General features: G+C 42.8%; 1 protein-coding gene and 2 long non-coding RNA genes across 3 annotated transcripts in view; 1 reads left to right on the forward strand and 2 right to left on the reverse strand.

Annotated features, from left to right (window-relative positions):
- Positions 1–12,601, forward strand: part of arhgdia (Rho GDP dissociation inhibitor (GDI) alpha) — a 25,541-nt gene extending 12,940 nt beyond the window's left edge. Inside the window, exons 2-6 of the mRNA XM_063221566.1 lie at positions 4,859–5,048; positions 5,555–5,641; positions 8,186–8,262; positions 9,790–9,853; positions 10,450–12,601. Coding sequence (XP_063077636.1) covers positions 4,865–5,048; positions 5,555–5,641; positions 8,186–8,262; positions 9,790–9,853; positions 10,450–10,649 — 612 coding nt within the window. The 5' untranslated portion in view covers positions 4,859–4,864 and the 3' untranslated portion in view covers positions 10,650–12,601. The remainder of the gene's footprint in view (positions 1–4,858; positions 5,049–5,554; positions 5,642–8,185; positions 8,263–9,789; positions 9,854–10,449) is intronic.
- A 2,220-nt stretch (positions 12,602–14,821) lies between these two features.
- Positions 14,822–16,172, reverse strand: LOC134467168 (uncharacterized). The gene is made up of 4 exons (XR_010038465.1): positions 16,098–16,172; positions 15,640–15,737; positions 15,260–15,306; positions 14,822–15,056 (listed from the first exon to the last, which is right to left on the reverse strand). It is a non-coding gene; the product is annotated as an uncharacterized LOC134467168 (long non-coding RNA).
- Positions 16,173–17,299: 1,127 nt separating this feature from the next.
- Positions 17,300–18,159, reverse strand: LOC134467660 (uncharacterized). Its single transcript, XR_010038638.1, has 3 exons — positions 18,052–18,159; positions 17,472–17,493; positions 17,300–17,359 (listed from the first exon to the last, which is right to left on the reverse strand). It is a non-coding gene; the product is annotated as an uncharacterized LOC134467660 (long non-coding RNA).
- Positions 18,160–24,384: the final 6,225 nt, after the last annotated feature.

Genomic DNA, 24,384 nt, shown 5'->3' on the forward strand with positions numbered 1-24,384 from the left:
TGAGTCAGTTGTCTCTCGAGCAAAATTGAGACCAATAAAATTTTGCCTTCAATTTTTTATGATTAACTCGGTGTGCACCCGGGCCGACTTTGCACCCTATTTTCAGGTGGCCGGTCACACATTGATTCACAAACACATTTGAACTCGGTCTCGTCTTTAACTCGGAACCTTTTTGACCTCAGAACTTGTCTTGGACTCTACAAAGGTGGTATTTTTTTACTGCAGCCTTGCTTTAAAGTAATAACATGTGTGCGTTACACACCTTCACTTTCATGTTCTATACATCCCTCTTTATCTACATTTCTATCTCTCTGCAGCTTTCCCTCTTACCATGTGTCTTTCTCCCTCTCCTTTACTCTCTCTCTCTCTCTCTCTCTCTCTCTCTCTCTCTCTCTGTCTGTCTGTCTGTCTGTCTGTCTGTCTGTCTGTCAGTCTGTTCTCCCTTAAACATTCAAGTATTAGCCTAACATGAGGAGGCCACTGAAGAGGTTGACTGAACTCTGAAGTGGATAGTGTGTGTGTGGATATTGTTTTAGTTATGTGGCTGCCTGACTTAAGAGTTTTGTTATGCAAACAGCATCTGCCTTCAATCTGAGCTCCCCCCAGGACACACCCCAGTGTGTGTGTGTGTGTGTGTGTGTGTGTGTGTGTGTGTGTGTGTGTGTGTGTGTGTGTGTGTGTGTGTGTGTGTGTGTTGAAGCGCCTCATGGCAGATTGTCAACATTTTACAACTCCCTTTTCTCACCCCCCCTCTTTTCCACCAATCAACACGTGTTCGTGTGCGTGTGTGTGTGTGTGCGCCTGCACGTGTGATCTCTCTGATTTGTTGGGCCCGTAATTCCTCCATGCGAAAATAAAACTGAGCCTATTTATGTGCGTGTGTGTGTCCAACCGCTGGTATATTTATGATGGAAAAAGAGAGTGAGAAGTGCTGGATAGATGATCATCATTTTTGCTAAATGCAAGCTCAAGTGGCGCACGCACACCCCCGCATGCTCGTGCATGCCTCTGCCTGTGCGTGCGTGCGCCAATTGAGCATGCATTGAGCAAATTATGATGATCATCTCTCCAGCACTGCTGCTCACTTTCTTTTTCCATCATAAAGATACCAGCGGTTGGACACAGGCACGTGAAAAAGCTCAGTTTTATTTCCCATATCACCATGGAGGAATTGCAGGCCCGACACATCAGCAAGGTCACATGCACGCGCGCACACACACACGCACGATTTCTTGTTATACGTTGTTGGGTTGTGTTTTCATTTTTCCAATCGATTCACCGCCAGTGCAACAGAGGGTACTGAACATAAGATTTACACATTCTATTTTTGATTTCAACATGGCCAAATTGTTGCTCATTGACAAGATCTCTCTCACACAAATACAAAGGTAGAAACTATGTGCTTGATGAAATATAAACTGAGATTAACAGTGTGTGGTATGTAATATGCGCGAGCGTGCGCATATTACACACACACACACACACACACACACACACACATACACACACACACACACGACATTTCAAAGGACTGCTCTTTCTGGAGGAAATGTGTATGCTGGAAAAACCTGTTTGGGCCCTCATATTGGCCTGAACTGTAGAAACATTTGTGTGTCCAACGTGCACTGGACTTGTTTGGTGAAATGGAGAATGCTGTTTTCCAGTGCTGAACTCTGCAAGATACCACACAGACATTCAAGGCCAACAATACAGGCCTTAAAATCAAGTCTGACAGAGTTGCAGCACTTCGACCGTGTGTTTGTGTCTGTGTGTTTTTGTGCGCACACACTCGGGTCGTTTAGAACAACTTCAGATGCATGCAGGTCTTCCTTATAAGGAAGAAGACCTCAGTAGCTGTGTCACAGACTGCCATGATCGCCACACACACACACACACACACACACACACACACACACACACACACACACACACACACACACACACACACATACTTGCACACTCGCAGAGTCACGCCAACAGGCACACTGAGGAAACCGCAAAGTGCTGCGATTCTGATGTGCACAGGTGCTAAGATTACTGAGAGGGAACGATCACATGCATGCTGTCAAACAACTTTTGGTTAACACAACACCACACACTTCAACATTGGCGTGTGTGTGTGTGCGTGTGCGTGTGCGTGTGGTGCTGATTTATCTAGGTGTGCGAGCTTTGGGATGCTACCAAGAGTGGAAGTCAGGGGCAGTTAGAGGTGTGTGTGTATGTATGTGTGTGTGTGTGTGTGTGTGTGTGTGTGTGTGTGTGTATGTATGTGTGTGTGTGTGTGATGGATGATTCTTTTGGCTACAGAAAAGGATACTGTGGTAATGATCATAGACTTGTTGTGTGTGTGTATAGACGGTAATTACAACTGACTGGTAATGGAGGAAGACAGGAAACAGCTGCTTCTCAGGGTGCGCGAGTGTATGCGTGTGCGTATATAGTGCGTGCGTACGTGCTTAGGGGGCATTGTTTGCTGCCAGATCTACATTTAGATGACTGTGTGACCAGCCAATGACCGTTCCCAGTCTTGGGAACTGTGTGTGTGTGTGTGTGTGTGTGTGTGTGTGTGTGTGTGTGTGTGTGTGTGTGTGTGTGTGTGTGTGTGTGTGTGTGTGTGTGTGTGTGTGTGTGTGTGTGTGTGTGTGTGTGTGTGGCTGCATTATTCTATGTTGTCATGGTTCAGGGGTCAGCCAGAGAGCCTTTTGGTCCAGTGAAGTCGCATGTTTTTTTTTGTCAGTGAAATTGCTATATGTGTATGTGTGTACAGTTTGTCTCTAACATCATTGCAGTGTGTGTGTGTGTGTGTGTGTGGGGGGACTGGCTGAGCAGGAGCCCACCCTGAAGCAACACATGTAATGATAAACAGCATGAACCTACATTGTGTCTGTGTGTGTACGTAAGGTAAAGATGGTGGGAGTGCAGCCCACCCCACATTGTTTACCATTGACTCAGTGATGTACAGTGTAAACTTCTGGGTGTGTGTGTGCACGGTTGACTGGCAAAACAGCAGCCCACCCTGGCGTGTGCTCGCGTGCGTGCGTGTGTTAGGCCAGCATGGCTGAACAAAGGCCACATCTGAAAGTCCCTTCTGCCTCTGCCTTCCATTGTGAAGGTAAAACATAAGGAAGCGACCATGTGTTGTACCCTAGTAGCCCCTCAGCCAGTATACCCGGATGACTTTCTATATCCAGTCATATTTGCAGTAGGCAAATGGTAGTTACTTGGCTATCCCAGAAGTCTGTGGGAGTTCTGTATGGTCATTAGCCACCGTTGTGTATACTGCGGTTATCTAATGTTGATGTAACATTACACTTAAAGGTGCACCCAGGAATCGGCAACCGAAATATATTCTGCCGCAAAAGCAAAAAAAGACACTCAGCTTTCGGCTGAAAGCCAGCTGAGTGGCCGAATTGGAGGCCGAAAACGGAATGAATTGAAAATGGGCATTAATCTAGCTCATTTCAGTTCTACTCTTAACATTTGAAGATTTCAAATAAAGTTCAAAAACACTCTCTGCTCCCATGTTTTTAAACTTAATCGCCATGTCTCAATAAAGGCTTTTTAATATTTTTCCACAAGAGTGCCTTGGACTCCCTTTTTTGACAAGATATAGTTTTTTCCCCCAACACCAAAGAGCACCTTCAAAAAAAATTTCTCAACAATTCCCTGAGCACTTCGGATTTTCTCTTCACTTGAACATTAATTTTCTTTGAAAAAACATGTCTAAACGTTTATTGGAAGCCGACGATTTAAGCAATATTTAAAAATAATGAAAAACCTGACTACCGGTATTGATGACTTTTAACTGAACTGTAATATTCGGTTTCGTTTTTGGGCCAAGTGTTTAATTATTATTCGTTTCGGTTTCAGCCACAAATTTTGTGCGTCTGCGTCACATGTGTGCGTCTGCATGTGCCTGCGTAGGTGACCATGCGCAGGAGCCCACAGCAGAGCAGTCTAATATGTAAGACTTTATATGTAGTATTACCGAATACTGCAGTTATCTAAGTTAGATTCGCAAGACTTTATCGCAATAACACAGTGAAAGCGTGGAAGGGCCGTTCACTTCCTATCTCGGTGTCCTTGACTGAAACAAGTTGCAAAACTCCAAACTTCCGAATCCTTTGCGATCGGCACTACAGTGATTGTTATCAGAAGGCTTGTGCCTACGCATAGACATAGACCCTTAAATTACAAACATTAGCGAACATTGAAAAAAGATCAGACAACGACCGTCGGGTAGCATCCTCATGAAAGCGACAGGGGAGAATGGAGAAGTTGTGCAAAAATGTAACGTAAGATGTTTGCTAGGCTACTGTGCGACAGCACCGTCACTATTTCATGACTGCATACACTTCTTCGTCATGGATAAATGGGCAACAATACTTTTTCCAGCCAGGATTGCACTGAAAAGTAGGCTACTGCTGTTAAAAAAAAGGTCACGGATGTGCAGCACCGACGCCTGCGTGTATGTGTGAGGGAGGGGAGGAGAGAGACGCGGTGCAGCTGAGATGAGGGTCGCGACTTCCGAAATAGCAGGCAATTCTTTTTCAATGTTTCAGTGACATATTAACAAAAATGCTTCCTATTGGTTTTCGTCTCCGGTGGTATTGTAGGCCTAGTCACATTTTAATTTTTTTTGGCAAAAATATAAATCAATAGGCTAAACTCCACAGAATGTTGAAGGGGACAAAGGGGAAATTTTGCGGGGAATATGCGGCTTTACAGGAATTACGTGGCATCGTGAAATTATGCGGAATATCATTGAATTTGCATGAATCCACGCGATCGCTGAATCGCGAAAAACTGGAGGGACTGTCTAACGTGTGTGTGTGTCTGCGTCTGTGTGTGTGTGTAGGTGACCATGGCCGAGCAGGAGCCCACAGCAGAGCAGCTGGCCGCGCTGGCGGTGGAGAACGGGGAGGGGGAGACGGTCAACTACAAGCCGCCCGCCCAGAAAACCCTGCAGGAGATCGCCGAGCTGGACAAGGATGACGAGAGCCTGCGCAAGTACAAGGAGGCGCTACTAGGCAGCGCCACGCCCGTAGGTAGGTACTACACGGGGGTTGAATAGTGTGAGAGAGCGATGGAGAATATGGACATGAGAGTCTCCTCAACGATGTGTGTAACAGTATAGACAGCAGATATGCCATCCTTATGAAGTGTGTGTGTGTGTGTGTGTGTGTGTGTGTGTGTGTGTGTTCGTAAACTCTCTCTCACACACACACACACACACACACACACACACACACACACACACACATACACACACAGCCTGAAATGGAGTATGATTTGCGTACTTTGACCCCTTTTATGACTATGAAGTCAGCACCCAGGGGAGAGGGGGGGTGTGGGGGGAGCTTACATCACTTGTTTGTTGCTTCATGATCCAGCTAATTTGGTGTGTGAGTTTGTTCGAGTCAGACATTGTGTGAGGGGAAAATGTGAGCAACAACATGGGGATGAGTTATTGAAATAATTTGCCCCATGTGTGTTCCTCCTCGTGCGTGTGTGTGTGTGTGCGTGCCTGTGTGTGCGTGCGTGTGTGTGTTAGATCCTAACGCCAAAGTGAACGTGGTGGTGACGCGACTGACGTTGATGTGCGATACAGCGCCCGCCCCCTTAACACTCGACCTGACAGGTGAGAACTCAAACACACACACACACACACACACACTTGGTGAAGGGGTGTCACTCATTGACTGAGGGCCAAAATTAAAATGTGCCGAACTCTTTTTATTTTTAAAAAATTGACTAAAATTGTGCATTCATGCACTTAATACTCATCGTTACGTTTCACACACACACTGTTTCCCATCATATATGGTAGTTCAAATGTGCCTGCACATATTGTGTTGCCTATGAGTGTGAGCTGTTTCATTGGCCTGGGCCCGCTTATTCCTGTGAAACAACACATTGTTCAGGTCTTATCACACTACACATTAGTGCTGTATGTGGGCCAACTGTAAAATAAAGTGTGAGTTTGACATCCCCACTCAGTGAATGGTCCAAATATATCGATCCAGCAAACATAAAAGTGGTTAAATCTTTTTTTGAAGAACAAAAGTGCAGATTTAAAAAAAAAACTAAAAAAAACACCAAGCCATTGTTTTGTTGACCATATCTTTTGAACTGAGAAGCCAAGCCAAAGTGTCTATAGTGCTAATGAAAAGAATATGCTGCAGTTTAACAGTGCAGGCATGGTCAGGCTTGCATTCTAGCAAAAATTTCAAAAACTGTGTGGCTGTCGATGTGCTAAGAGTTGCCACACATACACAGACAGACGTGTTTACACACACACACACAAAGACACTCACACTCGTTAACTTTCACTCACTCTGATCGGGTGCCATTGGTGTGTGTAGGCAGGAGCTTGGCACCGCTGGGGTGGTGAGGAATTAGTGTTATTAAAACAAGCTTAACTATGCAGTTGAGACCCACTATTCCACACACACACACACACACACACACACACACACACACACACACACACACACACACACACACACACACACACACACACACACACACACACACACACACACACACACAGTTTACTCTATAAAACAAACTTTTCACACAGTCTTTAGGCAGGACAAACAATGTCACACACACACACACACACACACACACAGTTTACTCTATCACACAAACTTTTCACACAGTCTTTAGGCAGGACAAACAATGTCACACACACACACACACACACACACACACCATACCTCCACACACTGTACTGCCCCCTGCTGGCTTTAGCCTGCCACTTTCACGGGCACGGCTGGTGCCAGGTGGGTGAATTGGCATCACTGAGCGCAGTTACAGCTATGTGCAAGGAATATTATATTAATTATATAAGGAACAGAAGCTGTATTTGCAGGGTTCCCACTGGTGCTTGAATTCCTTGAAAATGCTTGAATTTCAATTAAGTGTTTTCAAGGTTGTGAAAGTGCTTGAATTTTTGGTGAAGTACTTGAAAATGCTTGAAATGTATGTCAAGTCAAACTCAGTAAGCCAAATAATAGAAATAAATTCTTCAGTTACATCAAAAATCTGAGGGAGTGAAATACCAGATGGGATTTGTCATTCGACACCCTAAAATTGATTAGCAGGAAATTGCATCTTAAAAACATTTTTTTTTTAAACACACCCCCTTCCCGCGACCTATTAAAGGTGCTGGAAAACTGAAAATTTGGTGCTTGAAGGTGCTTGAATTTGTTCATGAAAAAGGTGTGGGAACCCTCTATTTGTTTTGTGCACGAGGCATACATGTTCCAGGAATGTTCCGCATGTTCCTCTGTTGCGCACATGTAATCAGAGTATTATTGAAACCATTTTAAACTGAGTATTGACAACATTCTGTTTGACATCGGAATACTCTGTGCATATAAATGTGCTTGTCAAGTGCACCTGCTTGCATGACACGTAAACACGACAACAATGGATGATCCCGTTCTCCCACCCCTTCCCCACACCAAATAAGACCAAACAGCTCAATACCCCACATACCTATAAAGAGCAACAACAAAAATGAATACACCAAACAAACCTTAAAGGTACGCTGTGCAGGAAATTGTCAATAAGGGTACTGTAACTATGCTGCAAACTGAAACTGGGCTGCCTATTGCCAAATTTGATCTTTTCAAGAAAGTTTACGAAGTAATAAACTAATATTTACTAGTATGGTGCAAGTATAGTCATTTTTAGTCAGCTAATATTTTCTAGTATGGTGCAAGTATAGTCATTTTTAGTCAGCTAAAAATGGCTATTTCTGGAAATTCAAAATGGCAGACCATGGAGAAGATCCCCCTTTTCATGTAAGAAAAGTAGAATTTTTTCAGTCATAATGAATACTAAGAATTTTATGGTGGTGGTAAGTATTCATGAAAAAGGTAACATTAATGAATGGGAAGCATGAATTCTGGAAATAAACAACTAAAAATCTCACACAGTGGCCCTTTAAACAAAACGAAAAAAAAAAACAAGCAGAAAGAAATAAGCTGAACAGGAAATAAACCAGAATTGGGAAATCAGGAACAGGTAAAAGTCTTTTTACGTAGAAAAGGGTTGGGAGTAGGGTGTGCATTTTTATGTTGCAGCGCGCTCCACAAGCCATGGTTTCGTGACTGTCCACACACGCCACCTGTTGCTTTATTGTCCTCTCTGCTGACCTGTGTGTGTGTCTCAGGGGAGCTGGAGACCATCAAGAAACAGACGTTCATTCTGAAGGAAGGAGTGGAATACAAGATCAAGATCAGCTTCAGGGTAACACATGCACAAGCACATGCACTACACTCCTGCTCAAAGATTTTATTTTTGCAAAAGAATTTGCCTTGTGCTCTTTTGGATTTGAGCAAGGTGATTAATAGCTTCAAAAGGCAAACGAGAACAAAAAAGCACATGAGACCAAACACTTCCAAGAGTTTATTGGAAACCTAAAGGCCCTAGAACCCTAAAATAGAAATATGAGTGTGGAAACCGACTTGATAATGAGTAATGGGTCCACGTCATTGTTGAACACTTCCAGAACTTGTGTTTGCCCTAATGAAGACTGATATGCAGTCGAAACGCGTAGGCGTTCTCCATTAAAATAAAGGATTTTTCACCAAAATCAGAGTGCCTCGGGTCCTTAAGACTACCACCTACAACAGGGAGCCTATTTTTTGGGCCTTCACATCTTCCGAATAGTCAAACACTATGTGCTGAAGTTTCTCATGTCCTTTTTCCGAAGAGCACCTGATTGTTCTTGAAACAATTGACCCAATGCAACACTCGCCTCTCCTTCTTTTCTGACCTCCAGAACTTGTTTTGGCATGCATGATTATGGCACTGCCTCCAAAAGGCCAGTTGGAATCTTGCCTCATGTGCCAAAGATGGCTTCCCAAAGGGGGGATCTGCTGTCTAGATTTCAACATGCCTATTTTTATAAACATTAGAAAGAGTAGAAGTCTGTGATTCACATGCCTGATGAAGACCCTGCTGGGTCAAACCATTGTGTGTCTTGAGTAAACCTGCCAAGCGGAGCTGCAGTGTGCGGACTTCTACTCTTTCTATTTTTGTAAGCATGATCCCTTCCCATCTATTCCCAAATGATATTTGATTGGATTCAGATCCAAGGGGTCACCCAAGATGGTCAACAAAGAAAGGGATGTTTCTCTCTGGAAAAAAATCCTGTCTCGGGGGGCTATTGGGAATTACAGATGTATCCAGCTTTAAAAATGCACAGACAAGGGCATGCAGCAGGCATCCTTCATGACTGAGGCCCCCTTGGCTGTGTGGTGATGACTGGGGTTTTGAGCTGGTTAATGCTGTAATTCACACAAAAAAACACCACAAAAAACAACACCGCCAGAGACGAGCCTAAATGTTTTGGACTGTCACTGGCCTTTTGAAACACCCGCACCCAGCATACAAGAACAAACCTTTGGCATAAACAATAACAGTTCATTTTACGGCAGTCATGGGTAAGCGGTTAGGGTGCCAGACTTGTCACGTAAAGGTTGGCGTCCCTGGTGGGCTGTCACTTTACACATTACTGAGCCCATAACCTAAAATGGAGATTTTTATTTATTTATTTATTTTCCACTGGTCTTAGGCTATTAATCAGCTGATCTCTCACACACACACACACACACAGACACAGACACACAGACACAGACACAGACACACACACTGTAATTCATTAGTTTCAACTTGTGTGATCTATTCAGCCTGATCTTGTACATTATAATGTAACTAAATGCGTCATGCTTCATAATTTTTTTTTTATTATTATTTGTTGCCTATGTGTAGGTGAATAAGGAGATCGTGTCGGGTCTGAAGTACGTTCAGGCCACCTACAGGAAAGGAGTGAAGGGTAAGACACTATGATCTCTCTCTCTCTCTCTCTCTCTCTCTCTCTCTCTCTCTCTCTCTCTCTCTGTCTCTCTCTCTCTCTCTCTCTCTCTCTCTCTCTCTCTCTCTCTCTCTCTGTTTCTCTCTCTGTCTCTCTCTCTGTCTCTCTCTCTGTCTCTCTCTCTGTTTCTCTCTCTCTCTCTCTCTCTGTCTCTCTCTCTCTCTCTCTCTCTCTCTCTCTCTCTCTCTCCCCTAATAGAGTTCTAATATAGACTACAATCAATCAGAGCTGTCTAATAAGACAGGCATGGAGTCAGGAATGTTTGTAAACGGGAAACCAACTGTATGTATTGGCCGTGATATGGCCCTAACCTTCAGCAGCTGGACTGGAAATGATCATCTCTCTCTGGAAATAATCATCTCTCTCTCTTCCTCTCTCTCTCTCTCTCTCTCTCTCTCTCTCTCTCTCTCTCTCTCTCTCTCTCTCTCTCTCTCTCTCTCTCTCTCTGTGTCTCTCTCTCTCTCTGTGTCTCTCTCTCTCTCTCTGTGTCTCTCTCTCTCTCTCTCTCTGTGTCTCTCTCTCTCTCTCTCTCTCTCTCTCTCTCTCTCTCTCTCTAGTGGATAAGTCTGACTACATGGTGGGCAGCTATGGGCCGCGTGATACGGAGTATGAGTTCCTGACTCCGCTGGAGGAGGCGCCCAAGGGCCTGATCGCCCGCGGCACCTACAACATCAAGTCCAAGTTCACGGACGACGACAAGCACGACCACTTGAGCTGGGAGTGGAACCTCAACATCAAGAAGGAGTGGAAGGATTAATAGCTCTCCCTTTACCGCTCTCTCCATCCCTTCTATCTATCCCTCTCTCTCTCTACTGATTTTTCCTGCGGTCGCCCCATCTTCCTGTTTTGGGAGTGGAATGTCAACATCAAGAAGCAATCTCTCTCTCTCTCTCTCTCTCTCTCTCTCTCTCTCTCTCTCTCTCTCTCTCTCTCTCTCTCTCTCCCCATCATGAAAGACTGGAAGGACTGAGACCCTCCATGCTTCCGCCGTTCCATCTCTCTCCCTCTCTGTCCCTCCATCCTCCTGTTCTGAGTGTGGAACGTCGACATGAAGGACTGGCAGGGACTAAGACATCACCCTCCTCCTCTTTTTCTCCTTCCTCCATCCATTCATCCATTTATCTGTCACCATCACCCCATCATTCACTGCATCATGGCCTTCTATATTCTTCAGGATGAAAAGAGCTTCTCTTCTCTCCGTCCACATAACAGTACAGTATCAATCAACCCCCACCCCCTCTCTCTCTCTCTGCCTCTCTCTGCTTCCTCCCTCCCTCCCTCCCGATGTCTCCAGAGTATTGAGGTTATTTTTTTCATAAATATCTATGTGAAGACAAACAACAACAAAATGTGCACAATCCAGATGATGATTTTTTTGTGTTTTTGGTTTGTTTGTATATAAAAACATGAAATGAAATGTTGTACTCCTAGTAGTCAGATGATTTTTAACACCGCCATCTCTGCTGATTTCCTCCCCCCAATTTCACCCCAGCCCCAACAACATTCCTCATGCGTCTTAAAAACATTTTTGTTTTGTTTTGAACTTCTTTTTTTACTTTGATTTTTTTTTCTACTATGATTTGCCTTTGGTTCAGTTGGGTGGAGTTGAGCTGCTGTAGGAACAGATTAGTCATCATTTTCCCCTCCTGATACTGTAAAAACACACACACACACACACACACACACACACACACACACACACACACACACACACACACACACACACACACACACACACACACACACACACACACACACACACACACACACACACTTAAGCCTTCAGATCAGCACTCCAGTGGTGTTTTCTTGGGAATTGACCACATGACCTGTCATGTCATGATTGTGTGTGTGTGCGCACATTTGAAAGACTTCATAGTGTGCTAACCTCAAGCACTTGCGCCAGTTTCTTAGCAGTGGGTTTGATCATGCGTCATTTTGAACCCCCTCCCCCTTTGTTTGTTTCGCCATGCGGCCTTAAAACACCATCACCAGCACAACTGGGCATGTAACACACGCACACACACACACACACACACACACACACACACACACACGGAAGCCAGTGCATCATCACCTGGTCACCTGTGCCAGTCAGGTCCTTGTCATCTAGATGTCGCGTCTGCCCCTCCCCTACTCATATCAGCCAATGGGAGGGTCATATCTGATTGCCCTTGAGGTCGCCTTGGGATTCGTTGGTCATATCTATGGGAGCGGTCAGGGTCATGTAGAACCATGAAGCCCAGTCAGATGTCAAGCACATCCATCTTCTTTTAGCCGGGTGCAAGGTCAAAACATGAAGGTTGTGTAAGACGAGGAAGAACCGCACACCGATAAGGTCCCTTTTTAATCCATCTTTGAAAATAAAAATTGGATTAGAAGGGAGCTCATCGGTGTGCAATTCTTCCTTGTCTGTCATGTACAACCATACTTGTGGGAGGGGCTTAGAGGTCACCGGGAGGTCATATCTGTGGGAGATCATTCGGGGCTGCATCTTCTGTGTGTGTTTTTAGGGTTGTCTGTGTCATTTGTACCTCGAAGAGTTTCTCTGTCCTCTTTGTCACTGTTGTCTCTCATTTGGAGATTATCCCTCTCGCCTGTGTCCACATGAATCCTGATCAGAACAAACTCAACTAATGTGTCTGTTTCGTATTTTTGTGCACCTCATGGACATGTTTGACATAAAGAATAAAGATGGGAGTTAAAGTATTGAGTGGGATGCTCTTGTCTTAATTCATCACGGTTAGCTGGTATTTCCTCTGCCACACACACACACACCTCTTTCAGTCCCTCTCAACATGTACCTCACTAGCTTTGACATACTGTAGTTTGTCACAACAATGATTGTACAGTCTTGGGTATGACCAAGAAGTCACATATTCAAATGTCCAAGTGGGATATTGGCTATGTCTACTAATATACAGACCTAAGAACTTACTCTTAATGTACAGGCCCAAGACAACCTCAGTCTAATATACAGACCCAAGTCCACTTAATTATTCAAATCAAAAACTACCATGCTGCCGTACAAAGACACAGTGTAGTAACAATGCCAACATTGAAACTGAGAAAAGGCCTTCCAAGTATTAGGTTGGATATTGTAGTTACTGCAAATTTGATATCGCAAAAATCTCTAAAACGGGACATATTTGGATCATAAGGCCTTGTCACAAGATAAAGGAGGTGTAATGAAGGTCATTTTCAGTCTAAACTCAATTAAATTTGTAGTTACTGCACTTTGCCTTGTAGGGCAGCATAGCCTTCACACATACAGACTCAGACTACTGTAGGCAGGGCCGCTGACAGCTTTGACCAGGCCCGGGACAAAATCAACTAAAAGGGCCTCTGACCCAATTAATATAATGCAACGAGGACCCAATTCTGGGCGGCCTTCGCAGTGAGTGTGTTGTTTTCACGTGTGAAATCTATGCGGTCGGTCCATGTTAGATTTTTGTCTATCACAAAACCTATAGACTATGTTGTGGATTTTTGAAGGTTGGTTATTTTTCTTTTGGATTTGAAAGGAGGTAGAGATGATATTGTCTTCAGACTCCATGGTGAAGACTTGAAAGTGAGGCCTGTGCTTACAAGGCAAGACTGTGCAGTGTGATTAGCATATGCCAGACAACATCAAAATTGGCATATTGTCAAGTGAAGTACAGTATGTCAAATGTCTATTTGGTTATTTTCCTTTAGGATTTCACAGGAGGAAGATACAGTATTGCCTTCCTCCTGTCATAGTGACCAGACTTACGTAGAGGTTATTACATTACATTATTACATTACATTGCACTTAGCTGACGCTTTCATTTATCCAAAGCGACTTAGTTATTATTTGTCAGGGTATTGGTTACAGTCCCTGGAGCAATGTGGGGTTAGGTGCCTTGCTCAAGGGCACTTCAGCCATGGATGGAGATGTACAGTAGGGAGAGGTCAGGGGGGATTCGAACCTGCAACCCTTAGATTGAAAGATCAACTCTAACCACTGGGCCACGATTGCCCCACTGTCAAGAAGGACATTCCTCAATCATTAAAATAAAGATATTGTATATACTACTCAAACATCATCCTGTACCATCAAAATGCAAAACATGTAGCAAGGAACACGGGAACCTCTGGAGCTGTGGGTGGTAACAGTCCCAGTTGTCACACAACGTATTCTCATAAGATGCATATAAATACAACACCTCGTCCGGCACCATTTTCACATTGACAAAACAAGAATTGTTTGATGCCACAATAGCCAGGTTACAGTTTTTATTAGTCTATTCATAAAATTCATGTCCATGTATGTCATATCAAAATGAGAAGAGATAGAATAGCAAGCTTGTATTGCCATTATACATAGTATAATGAAATGTACAGAAGCTCTTTAAAAATGCACATGGTGCATTATCAAATAATATGAACTATAAAACTACACTGTACAGCTACCACATATAAACTTTTATGCAATAAAATCCATGCAAAACCCACAAGAGACAGACAGACACATGAAAATGAAAAGACTTGAGACTGACCAGAAAATAACTTGACTTGAGAAGTGACTTGCAGCATGAACGTCATAGAGGTGACATGAGTTGGCACATTGGCAGTGACAGCAGTGGTGTACATCAATACCCACCACAAAAAAAATGCAAAAATATGCAGTATACCCACCACAAAAAAGTAGACTACACCACTGAGTGACAGTGCAAATGAGACAGTTTTCCGTTAACAGACAATGAAATAGTTTCAAACTGACTAGAGCTCAAGTGGCTAGCAGTAGAGATGACAGTGAGAGTCACAGTCCAAATATGTCAGTACCCAGTCCCAGTACAATCTTGAGTTGGGACAAATCAGAAGATTCAGAAGTACATTTGGAATTCATCAAGTATTTTAATAATAATAATTATAATAACAGTAATAATAATAATAACCAGAGTAATAATAATAATGATAAAAATAGTAATAATAATAATAATAATAATAATAATGTGGTGATGATGATCATGATGGTGATGATGATAGTAGACACTAATGGTCAAGGCAGGGGCCTCACTGTGGTCTGTAGACAGACACAGCCTTATGTTGGAGGCAGCGATGTTGTTGGGAGGACATGGGGAAGACAGCTGCGGGGATCAGTAGCCTACAGGGAGGAGGTGGTCCGCTTCTCCTCAGCAATCTGTGGACAAGCAGCTGGTTAGAATCTTATGCACACTCATCTGAAAGATTACAAGGTTGTTTTTATAGAACAACATTCATTAGAAGCAACAAATGTTATGAAGATACAAAGTACACACTCCCAACATTTATCATGAAATTATACTGTACCTGATCTCCCATCAATGCATTTAGGTGAAAAAGGAAAACTCCTGTTTGACTTACCACATAAAGGCGAGTTCCGGCCCACATCTTCCTCCAGCTGTCTCTCACTATATATAGTAAACAAGCACCACAATGTTAATTAATGTAGAACAAAAGAACAACTTCACTTATGTTGACTTGGGCTTATAAATAACTTCTAATGGACTGACTGCCCTTAACTCTTAAGGATATGCTTGCAATTATGAACTTTCTTTCTTCAGAAAAATAATCATCCCAAAAGATCACTTAGAACAACTAATATGTCACGTGCCAAATGTCCGTCAAAAAAAAAACAAAAAAAAACAGCACAGACATACAGTGTCTGACCTCTCAGTATTTGGCAAATTGCGAGAAAAGGAAAGAGGGCAGGGCAGATGCAGGAATGGAAGTTCCCAACTCACCTCGCTTGTGGGGCGGCTTGTGGCCAGGGGGGTAAGAAGGCAGGGGGATAAAGGGTGTCCCTCTGAGTTCAGCCACCTTGTCCATGCACTCTATGAGTCTGCATGGGGAACAGCCATCTTAGTTTGTATGCAGCACATAGTGACATTTTATGTTGCAGCATTATATCACAAACTCAAACAGCTATGCTTTCTTTTGAGGCCCAAATTTGTAAACATGTAGCATGTCAAATGATGTGCGTTATGTGCATTTCACCATTTAAAAAGGAGCAGGCAGGCCTACATGTTGGGTATGCACAGTGTGTTTTCTAAATATTTGAGATTGACTTAAAAGAATGAGGTCATTATATAAATATTGTCCAGTGTAGATACAGATGTGACTGAAGTGAGACGGAGCCCTTTCAGAAAAGTGTCATCAAACTGTAACAGTGTAACAATGAGAAGAGAAAGACATGCTGCACCTGTGATGGAGGGAGAAGATCTCTCCTCGTTTCTCACTCAGCTCTCTCTGCAAGCTCGAGGTCTTGAGCTGTGTCAATAGAAAAGAGGCCACATGAAATTGGGACAAAAATGCATATTGAGAGTAGTATGAGTATGAGTGCAGTGTGTTTAGAAGTACAATGGGATCAAAAATATGCTTACAAGTCTCCTGTGAGCACTCTTTTCCAGTGAGGAAATCTGTAAAGACACAAGCAGCAGACATGTTTGTTATTTATAACATTATAATATCATTTTAGCAAATGAAATATAACAAACGCACACCACACATACTGTATGCACGCACACATATGCACACGTCCGCAGATTAGTCTGGAAGCGATTGTATCAGCCTAATTTCACAACATCTCAGCTAGACCTATAGTGCAGGAATCCTGTGTGTTTCTACTTGTTTTTAACCTTCTTGGGTTCAGTGTTGTTCTCAACTGACATGACCTGTGTAAGTCTATAACACAAATCTATAGTTGCTAGTTGGACTTACTGTGGTCCTGTAGGACATTTCCCTGTTCTCCAGCTCAGAGATCGTGTGATGAAGAGTTCTGATTTCACCCTGTGCTCTTCTAGTTCTGGACTCAGTTGCTTGGTGTTGTTGTGCCAGTTGCCTGGTGAGACGTTTGATTATCACATCTTTGTCATCATTTGTGGATCTCAGGTGTTGGTTTTGGGTTTGCAGTGTGGAGATTGTGGATCTCAGGTGTTGGTTTTTCTCCTCTGTGACACACTGGAAGCTCCTAGAACTGCTCAGCTCTTCCTGCAGCTTCTTGGTCTGCATAGTATCAGTGGCAATCATTGGCATGGATTATCACAAACATTTGGTAACCACACTGAGTGACTATCAGAATGACATGCTCAGAGAAGTATGTGCTCAGTTCTTGAGTATTCATGCCAGATTGACATTCATTCATTCATTCATTCATTCATTCATTCATTCATTCATTCATTCATTCATTCATTCATTCATTCATTCATTCATTCATTCATTCATTCATTCATTCATTCATTCATTCATTCATTCATTCATTCATCACCCTCAGTGTTTCTGACACCAATTTGGGTAGGTGGGCATTGTGGGTAGGTCTACAGTTATGGCAAACAACACAGTGTACATTCTCTCTAGAAACCCTGATCCTAAATCATTTTGGAAAGCCTACCAGCAAGTCCAGCTCAGCAATCTTGGCCTCCTGCTGTAAGAGGAGCTGGAGCATGTCGTCATACTTGGAAGATTCTAAGGAGGATACCAAGATGATTTGAGGATGGAGATAAACTCAAAACAATATTCAAAATAATCAAAACTAACAACTTAACTAAGACACTGTAATAGACAAAAAAAAACTTACCTCGACACTTCTCCTGTGGACCCTACAAAACATTACAAGGCTTGTGTTAATTTGATGAGTAGCCTATAGGCCTATATAGGCCTACACCATACAGCAAAGTCATGGATCTTAAATAAAACAATAACTTAGACTGGAAGTGTTTTGCTACTTAGAACCAAATGAGGAGTACTCCAAAACCATCTCAAATGTATCCATATTTTCAGCACTAATACCATAGGAATAACTGCTGAAAAGAACCACTGTAGGCTTACTAATAGGTCATCGGTAAGGACACCAGAAAAATTGGAACATAGGCTACAGTTGGCTACTGTAGTGCTATAAGTTACTAGAATAAACACGTGTTTATCTGTCAAGCAACAACGAAAATAGCAATGGGCCTATGTAGGCCTACAATTTATTGTTGATTGTGGAAAAGAGAAAATAATGAATAAAACAAAAATCTTCAATAGCACACAAAATCACATTGCTTATGCCTGCCTATCTTCTATGGGGTACTGCTATGATAGGAAAAACTACTTTATAACATAATTCGCTTAAAAAACAACAACAAACTCAATATGATCAATCATCGTTGACTTACGTCGCCCGAAGAGGTCATGCAACATGACAGATTTTTTCCCATTTCATCTGGATGAAGTTCTCGGTAAATCCAGCAGGTGTCGCAAAAGCTTTCCTGTCCGAATCAAGATTCGCCTTTAAAAGTAGTAGACAGGTCATCAGCTGGGAAAATTAGGCCTTTCGTCCTACCGCACTTTTCTCTGTGGATTACTGACCAGAAGCCCTATTGGAAGAAATTAAATCATGGGGCCACGTCAATTTTTGCTCAGAATTCAATATGGCCGCCATTTTCCAAAATGACTTGTTTTCATGCATTATTACATTGTACTATAAGGTGATATTCATGAACGATGAACTGCTTTCAGCACTATTCTGTCCTATTTCCTTACATACATGTTTACAAAGGTTGACTAAACTAAAATAAATTAATATAAAGTTGGCCACCTTGCAATATCCAAAGGAAAGTGCTGAAAGTAATGATTGAAATGCACATACAGAGTCTATGGCTGTGAAAATTAGGCCTATTGTCCTGTCAGGGTTTTCACAGTGGATTACAGACCAGAAGGCCTATTGAAAAAGAAGAAAACTTGGGGCCATCTATGTGCTCCAAAATTCAAAATGTTCTCTGTTTTTCAGAATGGCAGACTTTCACACATTTTTCTCAATACTGTAAGGCCATAATTACCAATAAAGATTACCTATTTTTCAGTTAAATTGTCCTATCTCCTTACAGACGTGAGTATAAAGGTTGTCTAGAAAAAGGCATGAATACAGGGGGTGGACAAAATAACTGAGACACCTGTCATGTTAGTGTCATTTAGTTCCTCTTGCGTCCACAGTTAATCCTGTTGGATGTGGTTCATCCTTCTTGGTGGTATGCAGACATCACCTTGGATACTGTGGCTCTTGATACATCACAAAGACTTGCTGTCTCGGTCAAAGATGCAACAGTTACACAGAACTTCTCCTTTTTGAACTCTGACATGTCACCCATAATGTTGTGTGCATTGCAAAATTTTGAGCAAAACTGTGCTCTTACCCTGCTAATTGAACTTTCACAGTTCACTTTACTGGTGCAATGTGCCATTAATGAAGATTGGCCAACAGGCTGGTCCACTTGAGCCATTAAACTTCCAACACTAAAATTAAAGGTGTCTCAGTTATTTTGTCCACCCCCTGTATCTTGCCACTTTGAAATATCCAAAGGAATGTTGTCAAATGATTGAATTTCACAAACACAGTGGACTGCTGAAAAAAGGCATATTGTCCTACCAAACTGTGTGTGTGTGTGTGTGTGTGTGTGTGCGCGCGCTTGTGTGTGTGCGCGCGCATGCGTGCGTGTGTGTGCGCGGGCTTGTGTGCGTGTGTGTGTGTGTGTGTGTGTGTGCGCTTCTGTGTGTGTGTGTGTGTGTGTGCGCGCGCGCTTGTGTGTGTGTGTGTGCGTGCGTTTGTACGGTATGTGTGTGTACGTGTGCCTGAGTGCGCTTTTCTCAAGTGTGTGTGGCCAGTGTGCTTCTTTACATACACTGACATAGACACAGTAGACAGGGTGTGTGTGTGTGTGGGGGTGGGGGGGGGGGGGGGGCTAAGGTGGGGGGGTAGGGAGGACCGAATGATGTGGAGGAGCGGGGGGATGAATGAGGGGATGAGTGGGGGTAGGGGGGCAGAGTGGGGTTGAGGGGGAATGAGTCGGGGTTGAATTAGGAGGTGGGGGGGGCAGAATAGTGTGTGGGGGGTTCGGGGGGGGGGCCAGAATAATGTGTGTGTGTGTTTGGGGGGGGGGGGGTAAGTTGAGTGGGGGGGGGGGGGGTTGACCTGCCAAACTTTTCACAATGGGTGGGGGGTGGGCGAGTATTTTGTGGGGGGGTGGAGGAAGAATGAGTCAGGGGGGTTGAGCGTGGGGGGCAGAATAGTGGGGGGTGAGTGAGGGGTGGAGGGGCAGAGTAGCATGGGAAGGATGAGTGAGGGGGTTGGGGGGCAGAATAGTGTGTGTGTGGGGGGGGGGAGTGAGGGGGTGGAGGAGGCAGAATAGTGTGTGGGGGAAAGACACTGTAGAGCAGGGGAAAGATGAGCGGGGGATACGCGTGCACGCACACACACACGCATGCACACTCACCCTTTCTTTATGTAAAAAAATGTAGGCCTGAAAAACTTTTGGTCAGAAATCTAATGTGAAAAGTTTGGCAGATCAATAGCCTTTTTTTCAGCAGTCAACTTTGTATGTGTAATTCAATCATTTTCTGACAACAATCCTTAGGATATTGTGTATAGGAAATTTACATCTTTCTGTTGCCAACCTTTGTACTCATGTCCGTAGATAGGAGATTTAACTGAAAATAGGTTTATCTTTATTGATAATTATGGTCTTATAGTATTGAGAAAAATGTATGAAAGTCTGCCATTCTGAAAAACAGAGAACATTTTGAATTTTGGAGCACATTTGAGATGGCAACCAGCTGGTGAATCTTTTTCAATTGGCCTTCTGGTCTGTAATCCACTGTGAAAACCCTGACAGGACAATAGGTATATAGGTATCTGTATGTGCATTTCAATCATTATTTTCAGCACTTTCCTTTGGATTTTGCAAGGTGGCCAACTTTATTTTCATTTCTGTTAGTTTAGTCAGCCTTTGTAAACATGTATGTAAGGAATTAGGACAGAATAGTGCTGAAAGTAGTTAATCGTTCATGAATATCACCTTATAGTACAATGTAATAATGCATGAAAACAAGTCATTTTGGAAAATGGCGGCCATATTGAATTCTGAGCAAAAATTGACGTGGCCCCATGTTTAAATTTCTTCCAATAGGGCTTCTGGTCAGTAATCCACAGAGAAAAGTGCGGTAGGACGAAAGGCCTAATTTTCCCAGCTGATGACCTGTCTATAGCCTAGTATTTCTCCGCAGGTATCAGCAAAATCGCTCGTCTCAGTGTTTATCAGGTTTCGAAATGAATGCAAAATGTAACATAGAACGTTCAAGTTCAAAGTGGAACACTGAGACTTGAACTAGAATATTAGGCGAGTTGCTGATGATGTCATAATGAATTGCTTATTTTTAAATCTAATGCCATGGTTCAGGCTGAAGTGAAATTTTGGCCTACCAAACATTTTCTTTATAAGCCTACAAGGCACATTTCATGTAGAACTAACCGGGAAGCGACTGCTATTGCCACTACAAACGTTTAAAAAATAATTTCAGATGGAACGTTCTAAAAAAATAAAATAAAATGAAATCTAGGCCTATTTAATGCATTTATTTTCATTTAGACCTAATAGCCTATTCGGACAAAAGTGTTGTCTTTCTAAGGCTATTGGCAGAACACCTTTTAAAGATTTGCATAATTAGTTATGCATAGGCCTACTTGTTTATGGACTGATTGAAATCTTTGTATGAATGTTTTCTTTCAAATAGGCTATATTATTATTATCATCATTATTATTACTATTATAGGCTAATTATTATTATTATCATTAGTAGTAGTAGTATTGTTGTCGTTGTTAATATTATTGTTATCATTATTGCTATTATTGCTTGTTTTATAGGCCTACAGTACATAATAGACCTAATAGCCTCTGTGGTTTTTTTTCCTAGTGATTATTATTTAATGTAGGCTATAATTCATTCATTCATGGGCGGGAACGGTGAAATACACATAAGAGAAAAAAATGAAAATGGGTTCACAAATGTATCACTGTTCCCGCCCATGAAAAAATCAAATAATAATCAGTAGGAAAAAAAAAGGCATAAGCTATTTGGTCTACATGTAGTCTTATATGAATAGGCCTAAATAAAACTAGCAATAGGCCTAATAGCAATAATGATATCAATAATATTAATAACAACAACATAATTAGTAACAATAATAATATAGCCTATTTGAAAGAAAACATTCTCTCTCTTCCCCCCCTCCCTCTCTCTCTAGTGGATAAGTCTGACTACATGGTGGGCAGCTATGGGCCGCGTGATACGGAGTATGAGTTCCTGACTCCGCTGGAGGAGGCGCCCAAGGGCCTGATCGCCCGCGGCACCTACAACATCAAGTCCAAGTTCACGGACGACGACAAGCACGACCACTTGAGCTGGGAGTGGAACCTCAACATCAAGAAGGAGTGGAAGGATTAATAGCTCTCCCTTTACCGCTCTCTCCATCCCTTCTATCTATCCCTCTATCTCTATATCCTTCCTCTCTCTCTCTACTGATTTTTCCTGCGGTCGCCCCATCTTCCTGTTTTGGGAGTGGAATGTCAACATCAAGAAGCAATCTCTCTCTCTCTCTCTCTCTCTCTCTCTCTCTCTCTCTCTCTCTGTCTCTCTGTCTCTCTCTCTGTCTCTATCATGAAAGACTGGAAGGCCTGAGACCCTCCATGCTTCCGCCGTTCCATCTCTCTCCCTCTCTGTCCCTCCATCCTCCCGTTCAGAGTGTGGACCGTCGACATGAAGGACTGGCAGGGACTAAGACATCACCCTCCTCCTCTTCCTGTCGTTCCTCCATCCATTCATCCATTTATCTGTCACCATCACCCCATCATTCACTGCATCATGGCCTTCTATATTCTTCAGGATGAAAAGAGCTTCTCTTCTCTCCGTCCACATAACAGTACAGTATCAATCAACCCCCACCCCCCCCCCCCCCCCCCCCCCCCCCCCCCCCCCTCCCCCCCCCCCCCCCCCCCCCCCTCCCCCCCCCACCCCCCCCCGCCCCCACCCCCCCCCCCCCTCCCCCCCCCCCCCCCCCCCCCCCCCCCCCCCCCCCCCCCCCCCTCTCTGCCTCTCTCTGCTTACTCCCTCCCTCCCTCCCTCCCGATGTCTCCAGAGTATTGAGGTTATTTTTTTCATAAATATCTATGTGAAGACAAACAACAACAAAACGTGCACAATCCAGATGATTTTTTTGTGTTTTTGGTTTGTTTGTATATAAAAACATGAAATGAAATGTAGGGTGGATTGACCTAATGTGGGACACCTAAGCTTCAGGGGCTCTGGCTCCTCCCTAAACTAATGAATGTCAGTGAAACTATGGTAAAAGCAAAGCTCTACTACCATGTGACCAAAATAAGTTTACATTTTAACTATCCAATAAAAAATTAGGGTGGGGCAATCATCAAACAAGAAGCACCTGCTGTGAAACCATCCAAAAGGCCAATGACATAGAGTTTTGACTAAATTAGTGTTAAGGGTATAAAATCATTAATATCAATACATCCATGCAACTTTTGATTCTGATGTATTTATGAAATGTTTGTTCATTATAAAATAATGTAAAATGTTGGATATTTACACTTTATATTTGGTTTTAGATTGATTTTCTTACTGTCCCACTTTAGGACAGGTGGTGTCCTAATGTGGGACGGCATGATTTGCCTAATGTGGGACACTGGTTTATGCAATAACAGTGGTAATTTACATGGTGAAAATGATGTTTTACAGTGTTAAACTGTATTATAGTTGCATATATTTAAGGTCAAGTGATATTTGAAAGGATTAAAGTTGAGGGCAAGGGATATCTCTAAGGTTTTGTTAGGGATGCACCGATACCGACACTGGTATCGGTATCGGCACCCGATACTGCTCATTATACTCGTACTCGTACTCGTCAAGCACTTGCCGATACCAGCTACGAGTACTACTATTACTCAAAGCAATGCAAAATCTTGTTATGTTCCGTGGAATTCAAAGCAGCATGGGAAAAAAGTGCCACCTCATACATTTACTAACATTTAAATCTACATGGAAATGAACAATAAAAATATCACAGGTGGAAAAAAACAAGGCCATGCATTTATTTTCATTGTATTTTGGTGGTAAAAGGTATCGGTATCGGTACTCAGTATCGGCAAGTACACACATTAATGTACTCGTACTTGTATCGGTTTTCAAAAAAGTGGTATCGGTGCATCCCTAGGTTTTGTGTGTGCACGTGTGTGTGTGTGTGTGTGTGTGTGCGTGTGTGTGCGTGTGTGTGTGTGTGTGTGTGTGTGTGTGTGTGTGTGTGTGTGTGCACGTGTGCATGTGTGTGTGCGCGCGTGTGTGTGTGTGTGTGTGTGTAAGGGGGATGTCTCAATATGACACACACACACACACACACACATGCACGCGTGTGCAAACACAACATCAAAAACATTAAGCTTGAGCTCATTTAAATCGCTTTTAGTAAAAAAAACATTTTCTAAACTTTAGAAAGACAATATACCTTTAAAAGACTACCTTAAAATCTATGAATTATAACTTGTAATCCCATTTTGTTGATGAATTGCACAGTTTTCAATGAAACGATGGCTGATGTCAAAAATAAATAGTTTTGAGAGAATTAGGCTACTTGTTCAGTTGTTTACCATTATTTGTGAAGGTTTAAA

The sequence above is a fragment of the Engraulis encrasicolus genome, chromosome 17 (assembly GCF_034702125.1).
Source record: "Engraulis encrasicolus isolate BLACKSEA-1 chromosome 17, IST_EnEncr_1.0, whole genome shotgun sequence".
Taxonomy (NCBI): domain Eukaryota; kingdom Metazoa; phylum Chordata; class Actinopteri; order Clupeiformes; family Engraulidae; genus Engraulis; species Engraulis encrasicolus.